At 30.4% G+C, this 12,480-nt stretch overlaps 1 protein-coding gene across 3 annotated transcripts in view; it reads right to left on the bottom strand.

Annotated features, from left to right (window-relative positions):
* Positions 1 to 12,480, bottom strand: part of LOC129968437 (cell adhesion molecule DSCAM-like) — a 101,006-nt gene that overhangs the window by 47,675 nt on the left and 40,851 nt on the right. The window contains exon 3 of one of the 3 annotated variants that reach the window (XM_056082296.1): positions 827 to 946. The exons of the other annotated variants lie outside the window; for them this stretch is intronic. Coding sequence (XP_055938271.1) covers positions 827 to 946 — 120 coding nt within the window. The remainder of the gene's footprint in view (positions 1 to 826; positions 947 to 12,480) is intronic. 3 annotated transcript variants of the gene reach the window in all.

A 12,480-nucleotide genomic window follows, 5' to 3' on the forward strand; every position in this document is an offset into this window, starting at 1 on the left:
TGTTTCGTCAATAACTACTGAAATTATTATTAACAAACACATAATTTTCTAATCATGTTAGTATTTAAGGTTATTGATTTCCAGTCTTACCAAAAGGAAAACATATAAATAAAAAAAAAAAAAAAAAAGGAAAAGCATACGGTGTTTTCCAGTCAGATACACAAACACCAAAAAGAAGAGAATTATACTTCGTTTCATGACAACGGAAATCAACTTATGAAGGAGCTTCTTTTGTTGTTGTAATAATGATGGAAGGGGGGGGGGAGAAAATAAAATTCAAAATGTTGCTGACTTCATGCCAAATGGTTCAAAAAGAAGAGAGAAATTTAGACGCTGGCCAAATGGTCAAACGACAAAGAAAAGCGCAAAGGAAAGTCAATAAAAAAGAGTTGCAGCGAAAAATTGTGCAATTTTCGTCATAAAGTTATAGGGATGAAATTATTTTAATCCGGAACAACCCCGGATATATCACTAAAGATTATCACTGTTATTCGACTATTATCTTCACAGATTTTGATTTAGTTATATTAGTGTCTCGTTTTAATGCAACACTAGGGCTATTTAGGGACGAACCTCGTCATTTTGAACCGCGTTCAGACGACGAGGACAACACCTGAGCTGGCACTACCCCCTCTCTAAACACCACAACAGCGGGAGGACATTTGGCCCCGTCGGATTTAGCGTGCACCAGTCCCGCTTACATAACGGTTCTTCGGTAGAAATCGGATCTGAAACTCTTTCATTCCGAGACTTTACCACCAGACCTTACCGCGGTCCACCATCATCTTCATAGAGAATATTTAGAAAGACAATCTGCAGAACTTACCATCGATCTTTGTCCACGTTATTCGGGGTTTCGGGTGCCCCCGGACTTCGCAATCCAAGCTCACTCGACCTTCCAGACCAACGGAAGCATCTTGAGGTTCTTTAATCCACTTGGGAGGAGCTGAAAAACGAAAAACGTTACTTTCCACTCTCTTAAAAATATTCAGTGAATGTATAATCAATGTTTAATGTAAAGAAAAATGCGGGTAATTCGAGACAAAAAAAAAAAAAAAAAGAACTCTAACATTTGTTTTTAAATGGAGGTCTGACATATAATATTAAACACAGTTAGGAAAACCTTCTTGACGCATGTTCACAATGTTACGATACAAGGCTTTTGAAAACGAGTGACATAATTGCTTTTTTATTATATATATTCAGAAATGCTAATATGTTTACTTATATACTTTTATAGTTTAGTTTAGTTTAGTTATATTAACGTCCCGTATGAAGCAACACTAGGGCTATTTTGGGACGGACCTCGTAATTTTGAACCGCGGTCAGATGACGAGGACGACACCTGAGCTGGCACCCCTTTCTCCACACCGCACCACACCAGCGGGAGGACGTTTGCTCATGACGGATTTAACGTGCAACTGACCCCCTTACACGACGGTTCTTCGGTGGAATCAGGTCTGGAACTTGAAACCCTCCAGTTCCGAAGCCGGGACCTTACCACCAGGCCACCGCGGCCCCTATATACTTTTATAAGCAATTATAAAAAAAAAGGTTGTAAGAAAGTTTTAGACGGGTAAAAAAACACGATTTGAAAAGAGAAAAAATAATGAATAAAAACGTGAGTTAATACATACCATACCATATAAATATATTTGTGATTCTATAATACATATAAATACACTTAATGAATTATTTTTCGATCATTTCAAAGCCGCTGTATTTAACAGGAATATTATTAAGATACTGTAGAAGAATATAAATTAGCCTTTTTGGGTAAATACAAATTATCAGCAGAAAATATACATTCAACAAACCGAGATGTGACTTACTTAGGACTTGTTATTTTTTTCCTCTAAAAAAACTTTGAAAAGGACTACATTAATTTAAATTATTTGGTTATATGTTTCATGTTTTCATCAAATGTTTATCGGGGGGGGGGGAAGAAAATACAGATTTCTTTATTAGGATATCCCAAAAAGCACTTTTTATAAACTTAATAACATTTTCTTCAAATATCAGGACTATAGTCAATATAGTAGGTATTTTTTTTTCTTCTTATTCTCTATAAAGGCTGGATAAAACTTTCATGTTTTCAAAAGCTTGATAAAAAATTCAAATGGCAGTTAAATTCGAATATCTTAACTAGTAACAAGTTGAAAGAAAAAATCATTTTAAGTAAGAGAACCTGCTGTTGCCAATCTGAACCAACAAAAGGAGGAGGGGAAGGAATGCATTTAAAATGTGTGCTAATAACAAATATGTCTATGAAACTCACTGAAGTTCATCGTATGGCAGACTCTGTAGGGCATTTTGAAACTTTACGAGAAAAAAAAATCTACAAATTCTGTTAAACCGAGAATTTTTTTTTCCCAATTATTTTTATACGCGTCTATCTGTTTCGTGTATTGTCTGGCATAACATGCACTCAATTTTATGCGAAATATTGAAAACTCCAACCTATCTCCAAGAGAGAATCCAGTTGTTCTTTTTTTCTGAAATAATAAAATTTTTCCTATCTCAATAATAATTACAAATTAAGTAATTTAAGAAACGAAATGTTTTTGAATAAAATGAAATGAGAAAAAAAAAAGATTTTTTTAATGCTAATATAAATATTCTGATTCAAAATTTGATAGAGCCGTTGATATTAGTTGACTAATGAGGATTGGTGTCGTCAAAGTAATCTAATCATGGTTGAAATTTGAAGTTTCTTGCTATCCAAATACCCCTTAGCTGTTTCAAAATGTCTACATAATATAATTAAACTAAGCCCACCGCCCGTGCTGTGTCTATAAGAATTTCTTTTACTTAAGTTGTTGAAAATGTTTGAAGCTATTCGGTCCTAATGACATTATGTAGCCAATATTCCGAGCGTAACCATGACCTATAATAATTAGGTCAAACAAAGGAATAAATTATTATATGAATTGAAAATCTTATCAGAGAGTTTAAAATTTATATCAGAGAGAGAAAAAACAATTTACAAAATATTAATTACTATATGAGAACTAATTGAAAAAAATTAATTCATTCATCATTTGAAATGTGAAATAAATTTCATCATTATCAGTAAAATTTATGATTTACAATCGTTGATGAATATGTATGTGAATTATTAGAAAAACAGTAGATAATATAGAGAGTAATCTCAAAAAAATATATACAGAAATATTTTATCAAAAGGCGTAAATGATTTTATTATACAACAAAAATACTTAAAATTTCAATTGTTCATATCAATAAAGGTTTGATCCAAAAACTCCTAAGAGAAAATCAAAAATGTGTGATTAAAAAAATTAGCTAAAATGAAATATTCTACTGAAGTATATATGAAGAAATGATATATTCTACTGAACTTCAAATTTTAAAAAATCAATTTTTTATTTGCAACAGCCAATTAAATAAGTTCTTAATTTTTTTTTTTTAAGCAAGCGAAAGTTTTCTTTTCTAGTTGGTTGAAAAGACCTTGACGGGGAACTGTTACCTAACATTTCCTGCACGTGCAACAAACACCAGGAAAAGCTCTTCTGTCGTAAAGGGAATAAATAGAAAATTCAGCCAACAACGGCTCCTTGAGCAATCAGACGGATTGTCACCCTTCAGGGCAATCTTAAAAACCGCTCCACATAAAGCAGGAAATGAATAATCACGACAAAAACGCTTCTTCCTTCACTGAAGGGAACGTGACATCTTCGCATCCATTAAAAGAGAAGTGAGAAGAAAAAAAAGGGACGAAAGAAATATTAGCTAAATAAGCCTAAATGGCCTGAATTGAACAACATTAAATGAAGCAAATTAACAGACTAATAAAATAAATCTAACGTTTTCTATTACACTTCTTTTAGAGTTAAAAATATGGCAAAAGAGCTCATGTACGGTTAAAAGTAAAAGTTATGATTAAAAATCTTTTAGAAGTAGTAATAAGTTAAACAATGTGTACAAAGACCTAATGAATAAGAAAAAGAAAACTTCCCAGTAACTGATATTTTTTTTATGTATTTTTTATGACAATAGCACAAAAATTGTGATGCTGCACTTTCTATGTAAAGTATTAAATTTAATCATAGCAATCCAGAAAGTTCGGAATTAAATCCGATGATTTTTTTTTAACTTGTTTATGAAAATTTTGAACCGTTTCATCATTTTGAGGTTATATTCCGATAACGAATGTTTATAAATTTCCTCATTTAGAGAGCAAAAATTTATCATTTAACAGGAAGGATATATATAATATACTAAAATATATCATATCTAGACAAGAATTTAACTAAAAAATTATTTGATAAAGAAAAAAATGTATTATTTCTAAGATTTTATATTAAAAATGAATAATGTTTTGAAATTTCAACATTATATTGAAATTTACGAATATACTGAGTTATATATATTGCAGATTTTAACAGTATATATACAAATGTATTAATTTTAACCTATATGGAAATACTACGATGCGATTCCTACATTGTCTGATGCTTGAGGGTTCAGCGCAGTGACGAAGCATGGCTAACGTATCATTTTTTCTCCCTTTGTGTTATATTAGACTTTAATAAATTCGTCAGGAAAATTTTGATTTTTTATTAGGATCATAATTTTTTTTTAAATAAGAAAAAAATAATTATTTATATGGATTCAAAATTGAATTGATTAACTTATAATTAAATTCTGAAAATATTAAAATAGAATATTATTTCATAAACACACAAGTGCATGAAATTTCAAAATTTTTATATATTAAGAAATGAGTGAAAAATCGATCGCAAATTCCATCATTAGAAGCATGAAACAAATTAAATTAAATAAAAGTGTTTCAAAAAACTAAGCAAATCCTTATAGCAGCGCCATACACAATACGCCTCATGTTTCCTCACCCTTACTCCCCTTCAAAAGTATGCAGCCATATTAATTTTCAACGAGAAATTAATGAAAATATCACAATAATAGGAAGTGCTCTGAGCTTTGGAGTAGATTGCAAAGTTATTCTGGAATGACTGCAATCGTATTCGGAAAAAAAAAGAATGAGAATCATGTACTATTTTTAAGGCTAAAGAAGAACAAATAATTTATGACATTTGATAATACAAAAATTCTTATATTAGAAATAAATTTAACAGTAGAGAGGGACCTAAAAATTCGTCGCGGTTTCGGAAACAAATTTATTTTAGTTATAAAATCAATCAATTGCAGAACTACAGCAAAACTGAAGAAACGAATTTACATGTAAATAATAAATTTAAAAATATTTAACAAACTAAATATTATTAATTATTTAATTTTCTATTTAATGATGCGATGATTAAATAAATGTGCCATTAAGTCAATTTATAAGTCAATTAATATAAGTCAATTTAAAAATAAACGATGTTCACCTCTATATTTTACTTTAAACATTACATCTATTCTTATAAATTCTTAACTATCATGAATACGGTTTTGATACAAGCCGGACAATCGAGAATTCATAACGTCATTGATCAAGAGAATATCCTGTCAAAAATATTTCATTGAATAAATGCATTAGAAATAACAGAAGGAAAATAGGAGCAAAGAAATTCAAGTTAAAATGCATTTTAATTCAATCTTTAAAATAATAAGCAACGAAACCAAGATTTTAATAATTTTCATTGCATGGCTTTAATACTGTCTTGTGAAATTTTACGCAGTTTGTAAAAATATGTATTTTTTATCGTTTTTCTAAACTGATTTTATATATTGCCACATTAAAAAAAGCAGCCGACTCTCCCTGGCCGAATGGTCATAGCACTGATGTCATAATCAAGAGATTGTGAGTTCGAATCCCGCTATAGACAATGCGATTCACAGTTTGTATAAATATTTAATCCCTTGATTTTATGTTTTCCTTTATTTCATGTTCCTGAAGATTCTGGACATCTCTTTAGTTTACCAGACAAGTGTTCTGGACTTTTCTTACTGTCCCCAGAAAAGTATTCTGAAACTTTGCTGTGTTCTCAGTTCAGAATTGAGTTAATAAATTGGTTTAGCTCTACTTCTTGTGTTTGTCATTGAATTCTATATTAAAGTATCTACGTAACAATATTGTTGTTTCTCAGAGCTTAAGAAATCCTAATAATCAATTAAAAAGAATTTCTTATTCTTAGGCTAACTCTAAAACAGTGGCTCCTAGTGTTTCATTCATCAATGGATAATCCGCCTGGAAAATGGATAATCCTCTTGGATAATGGATCCCGTTTCCTTCTTGCAGATTAAAACTGTCGATATTCTTCTGAAAACAGACTATCGGTAATCTTTTTTTTAAATTCATCTTCCTTTTCTAAATGTTAGATGCAATATGCAGCACGTGATGGACCACCATGCTATAATTTGTAACTGATAATAAGTATTTAGCGTACGATGATTAAATAGAAAGGCAGAGAGAATCTATTCATAAATTATACGAAAAAATTTTGCTGCACATAAATCTTTCTAATTAAAAATTAATTTTCCTTAAATGTTTTAATTCGTACTTTTCGCACGAAATTTCCTTTACATTTATCAACTGTAAAAATTCCACAGTAAAGATGTGTCAATGGACATATAAAAAAATCTTAACTCAAAGAACTAGACAATTCCACCTCTTAACTGGGGAAGATTTTGAATTTAACATGCAAATTTACAATCAAAGAAGCTATTAAATATTTCAAAAGAGAAGATTTTCTTAAAAATCTTAAGATAAAATGGAGAGATAGTAGCAATTTTGACTCCCACGAGATCGGAGGCGTGGCCCTGAATTCCCAGTAGCAGTAATAGATTAAAATAAATGGAGCATAAAATCGTTAAATTAGTCGCAATTATTCTTATAACGATGTTTAAAGAAGAGATTTCTATCTTGTTCCAAGAGTTTGAACATTTGAGTTTTCGTAGAAAATAGAATCATGCGAACAAAATTGCAAATTTTAAAAAACTAAATGGAAATTTTGAAAGTGGCAGGAAAGAAAAAGCTTTATTTGAAATGAAATCTTACTCGATGCCATTGCTATGTAATGCATTTTTAAATGCAATTATTAGTTTGTCAATCTAAAATATTTACAACTTTATTGGAATATAAAATTTCTTTTTTGACATCTATCGATATATTGAAAAAAAAAAAGGCTTTTCACGTTTATCAAGTTATAATGACTTGCGCATTTGACATTTTAATTCTAAAAATTGTTTGATTAAACCGGTATATTTGATTTTAAAAAATTTATTGTTTTCAATTTCTAACTTTCAATTAATGATAAACGTTTGGAGTATTATTACGAGAAAACAAGTCAAAGATGTCTTATCCAAAGGGCTAAATAGTTGTAGCCGACAGGCCTACAGAACTACACAACTTATTTCATTATAATTTTAAATATGATAAACGCTAAATAAATAAAAATATGATATATATATATATATATGTGTTTGTGTGTGTGTGTGTGTGTGTGTGTGATGATTAGGGTTTGAAATTTAGACAACCACTGAATTCGAAAGTTTACACATGTATATCAGTTCAAAAAATATTCATATAGACAATTAGATAAACTATACAATGAACAGAAGATGTCATTCGAGTAATAGACTTATCATTTAAATATTTTATCTATAGATTATAACATAAGAAATTATAGATCGAATAAAATTAATTGATGAATTAAATTTTACATATTTATAACAATCAAATAAATAAATGCAAAATGTTTAATAATAACCAAACCAGTTTGGTTATTATTAATAACGACTAGTTAGTATTAATAACCTTGACCGTAATTAATTACAATAATCACATTGACCGTGACATATATGAATAAGTTCTTTATTTTGTATTTATTTATATAAAATATCATCTAAATATACAAGTTTGTTCACTTTATTTATAAGATAAATTACAATAAATAATATCAAAATCTTGAATATTAAAAAAAATTAAATTATAGAAATGAATTACAAACTCCTATTTGAGTAGCCGCAAATTTGTAAAATTGTTATGATTAACCAGTAAATAAGTGGTTTCTTTCTTTCTTTCTTTCTTTTTTTCTAGATAGATTATTTCGTTGAGTACTTCGTTTAAATATCTAGTTACGGTTCTGATGTAAAGCTGAATTGTTCAACCTCAATGTGCTCAAAACGGCCTTGATCCCAAATTATTGCAGTTTTCGTTGCACTTTCTCATGCACATTAAAAACTACCAATTTATTCACGTTACAATTCCTTGGCAATTCCTTTGGTGTTTTTAATAACAAATTAGGATCATTCTTGTCCAACTTTGAAAAGTAATTGATTACACAATTACTTTACATTACAAAAAATGCGTTTCTTTAATTATCATTTGTTGTTTTTTAATTCAATAATTATTATAATAAGGAATAAAGCCTTATTGTTCAATATTGTAAAAAACTGTTTGTTAATAAATGTTTTCGAATATAGTGACATATTTTTATTCATTCTATAATTTCGCAATGAAATTTTAAAGCACAGGAATTTCAAATGAAGAATCCATATTCGGTGTGAAAATTAATAAGCGGTTGTAAATATCAATTGCTTAATACATGATTTTCACTCCAACTAATAAATATTTCTGAGAGTAATATTATAAGTAAATAAAATATTATTTCATTATAAAAAGCAATTTATACATTTGGTACAGTTTCGCACTCATTTAAATTACTGAAATGCTCACATCGATGAATGGATATTAATGCCAATTATTGTTAAATACTTCAGTACCACGCTGAAATTTTCAGATTTGTAGTGAAATGGAAAAGTTCAATGTTCTCGCAACTCTAAAAAATGACCAAAAATAATAATTTTAATAAATTTTATTATATTAGTATTAAAAACGCGCCGGGTAAGAAAATTAATTCCTCAAAAAACTTCTCGTCGAATGCCGGTTTTGATGGCATGAAGAAAACAATCAACAATAAAGATGATCAGACTAGTAGACAAATGTGAAAGTTCAGTGTCCCAGTAAATCGACAAAACCGAAATAAAGATCGTCCATTATCACTAACATTTGTAAGTCTTCCTTAATAAAAACGTTCTAGTAAAAGAAAAAGTTCTTGCACGAAGTTTCTTTCAGAACTTCCACGTTCCTGTGATATTTCGACACCAAACTCTGGAATGTTGTGGAGCTTTGGACTGACCCTCTGGCCAGAATCTAATTTCCAGTTCATCAACACTCTTGTTGGAGTGTAATAGGTCTTAATTCCGTTAGGAAAGACCGTTGTGGATCCAATTTTGATACCGGAAAACGAAAATTAAAGGAGCAATCGACTTGCCGCAGTCATTGGCCACGACACGTGGACAGTTAGGGGAGGGAGGATACGTGGAAGGGAGTTTCATTTAGAATACAAAGACTGTTTGTTTTATTTGCACACTGTTGAGGTAGTCATTGTGACTTCCTACAGGGGTTGAATCCTCATTACGGGAAGAACACCAAAGAAAGAAATATTGTTATACCTTATAGATTTCTTTTTTTTTTCTCTCTCTCTCTTTTACTTTCTCATATAAGAAGCACAGAGAAAGTATTGTAATCGTCGAAAATCCGAGATTTTAACGATTTTTTAGGTTTTAGTCCTCCCTGAATTAAAAAAAAAACACATTTTTTGCATTGTGTCTGTCTAAGCGATAACTCAAAAATGCTTTGAGATAAACGAATTAAATTTTGTATATGGTCTTTACACATTTGTAGATTTCTATCAAATTTGGAACAAAATCAATTAGAGCAAATCTGCCTGCCTGGTTGTTTAAATATAATTTAATGATATCTACAAAAAGAGTTCAAAAACACATTTTTTGCACTATGTCTGTTTTAAATTTTAAGGATCATAAAAATAGTTTTTGCGTTAAAATATTTTGCAAAATCAGCGAGGAAAAAAACCAAACAATTTCGCTCTTGCTTTTTAACAACTGAAAAATTTGCTCAAGGCGCAAAATCCCATTTTTTAAATCATTTATATGCCAAATTATATACGAGGGACAAAGTATCATAAACATTTACTCTCACCCGTCCGAAGGTTCACGGAAAGATCTAAATGATTCGAACATCGCGACAGTATTGATGGGAACTAAGGTTGAGACCTAAGAGACATCACTAGCCACATTGCAACCCCTGACGTAGGTGGCAAGTCCTATCATCGGAAGGGATTAACTGACATCACACCATTTCTGTATTCACGACGGCGGTGAGAACCCACCACCATTCCGGAAGCTTCTTATCCTCATATCTAAGAGGAAGGTAACTAAAATTAAAATAGTCTGCCCTTTGGAGCACAACCCCTCCCCCACACATAAACACAGATACCCTTTATTATTAGTAGAGATTCATTAATTATACAGCAATCGTTACATGAAACATATATTAAACAAGGACACGAGGAACATCTGTCATTAATTGATTACAAAAAAAGAAAAAAAAAATCCTTCACTAATGATTCTCTCAACAAATGAACTTTTAAACAATACAGTTAAGAGAGTTATTGAACAGTCACAAGTATGAAAAAAAAAATGACAACTCTAATCATTAGCACTTTTTAGTTCATTTTTATAAAAAAATACAACCCACTGCGCTACAAGAAGAAAATAAGGGCATAAAAATGTATCGAAAACACGTCGTGGAGCGTAATCAGTTTTCGTTCAGGCCAGCTCTTCCGGCGATGACGCTCCATAATTCAAAACCCTGACTATAATGTCGCGTATTTATTTGTAGGCCATTTTTCTGGCTTCCGTTGGCGGGATGAGCAGCAAAAAAAAAAAAAAAAAAAAAAAATTGGATGCCAAGACGAAGATGGCAGCTACCGCAGCTGCTCAGAGAAGATTGATACTTTTTTATTTGTTGTTTTTGTTGTTGGTGCTGGTGGTCATTGAAGATGTATTGAAAAACATAATATTTTTAACTCCCATGATCGAAAGTAAACGCATGTCTTGCACACCGAATTAATAGAGTGCCTCTCTTCATTAATTTTGCGCTCGAAACTATCAATAAACTGTCAGATTCTCGCTTTGAAAATAAATGGGTTTCCCTAAAATAGAGTTGGTTTTGAGTCCGTTGAAAATTCTTCTTTAGATGTTAGGAACATCACAAGTTTATAAAAGTGAAAATGCCCTTTTTAAACCCTTTTTTATTTTTTAGAGACGCTTTTTTAAATATTGATATTTATTTCTGAAGTCGCTAAAATAATAAAAACAATATCTCGCGTTAGATAAGCTACAATTAAAAATCATCTCTTTGCTTCACATTTTTACATATAGGGCAGCAAACATTATTTGGTCACAGTTATGGTAATACGCTATTATTGAATCTTATTTTACGAATATCAGAGTCAATATTGTGAGTAGAATCAATATGCTATGCGAGTAAATCTATTTAGTTTACAATGCAAAACTGATCCAATAATTATTTGGATGTGTTATGCGATGAATGTAAGAGCTGAACCAAGTAAAGTCCATTGCACAAGTGAGACTACTTAAATATTTGATTTTGCAAAAAAAAAAAAAAAAAAAAAAAAGAACCACTAGAGGTTTTTATTTATTTTTTAATGAAAACAACAACAACAACAACAATTACATTGCAAAATTTTAATATTGAAGAACTAGGAGGGTTCACTCCTTGCTCGCTTTCGCTCGTCAACCCCGATATTGTCCCATACTGTACAAGATGTTTGTCATCTTCAGTTAGCAAGTTTTTAAACTCTACTGGTTATTCGTTCAATGCTAGATGCTTAATCTTTCCATGATAAGAACATTCATTTTCCGAGACGGTCTGCATCCGATTCAAAGCTCTAAGTCCCACAATGAGAACATTATCTGGAGCTATGCCGGGTTCACACGCGGCCAGTAGGCAGCGCATTCGCAGAAAAGACTAATTTATGTTAGCCACAATTTCATAAGATAGATTCAGGTATTTCATGCTTGGCTTAAATTGCCATTTTAGCGTCCCTGATTTTTTCTTTTTCATTGCCATCGTATTAAAGTGATGGATATTTACACAAAGGAACACGGTAAAATAAAAATAAAAAATGTCACCATACCTAAATATGGAAAACTATATTGAAAAGAAATGGCTGAACCCGAACTCTGAACTAGAGAGCTCATTTAGCTAATATTAGCTCATTAGCTTAGCTTTGCTTCTTTTAACATATGTGTGAATTTTTATTTCTTTTTAACATTTTAATGCTTTATTTTGAAAAGTCATATATACTATAATGTATCACATTTAAGCTTTTGATTAAATGTGATACATTATACGCTCTGCCTTTCAAACTCTTAGATTATTTTTCCCTGATTTGTAATTAATACTGATGTTATGTTTTGTTTGTTTTTGTATTGCAATTGTATTTTGGTACTCTAATACACGCTCACGTATATCGCTTGGTAGAAAAATAAATAAAATAAAATAAAATAATTATTTTGAAATAGTGTTAAATCAAATAAAAATTGAATAAAAACGTTAAGAAAGCTAAAGGGTAATGATTATATTATGTAATAGAAAGTAATTAT

The sequence above is a fragment of the Argiope bruennichi genome, chromosome 5 (assembly GCF_947563725.1).
Source record: "Argiope bruennichi chromosome 5, qqArgBrue1.1, whole genome shotgun sequence".
NCBI classification, from domain to species: Eukaryota; Metazoa; Arthropoda; class Arachnida; order Araneae; family Araneidae; genus Argiope; species Argiope bruennichi.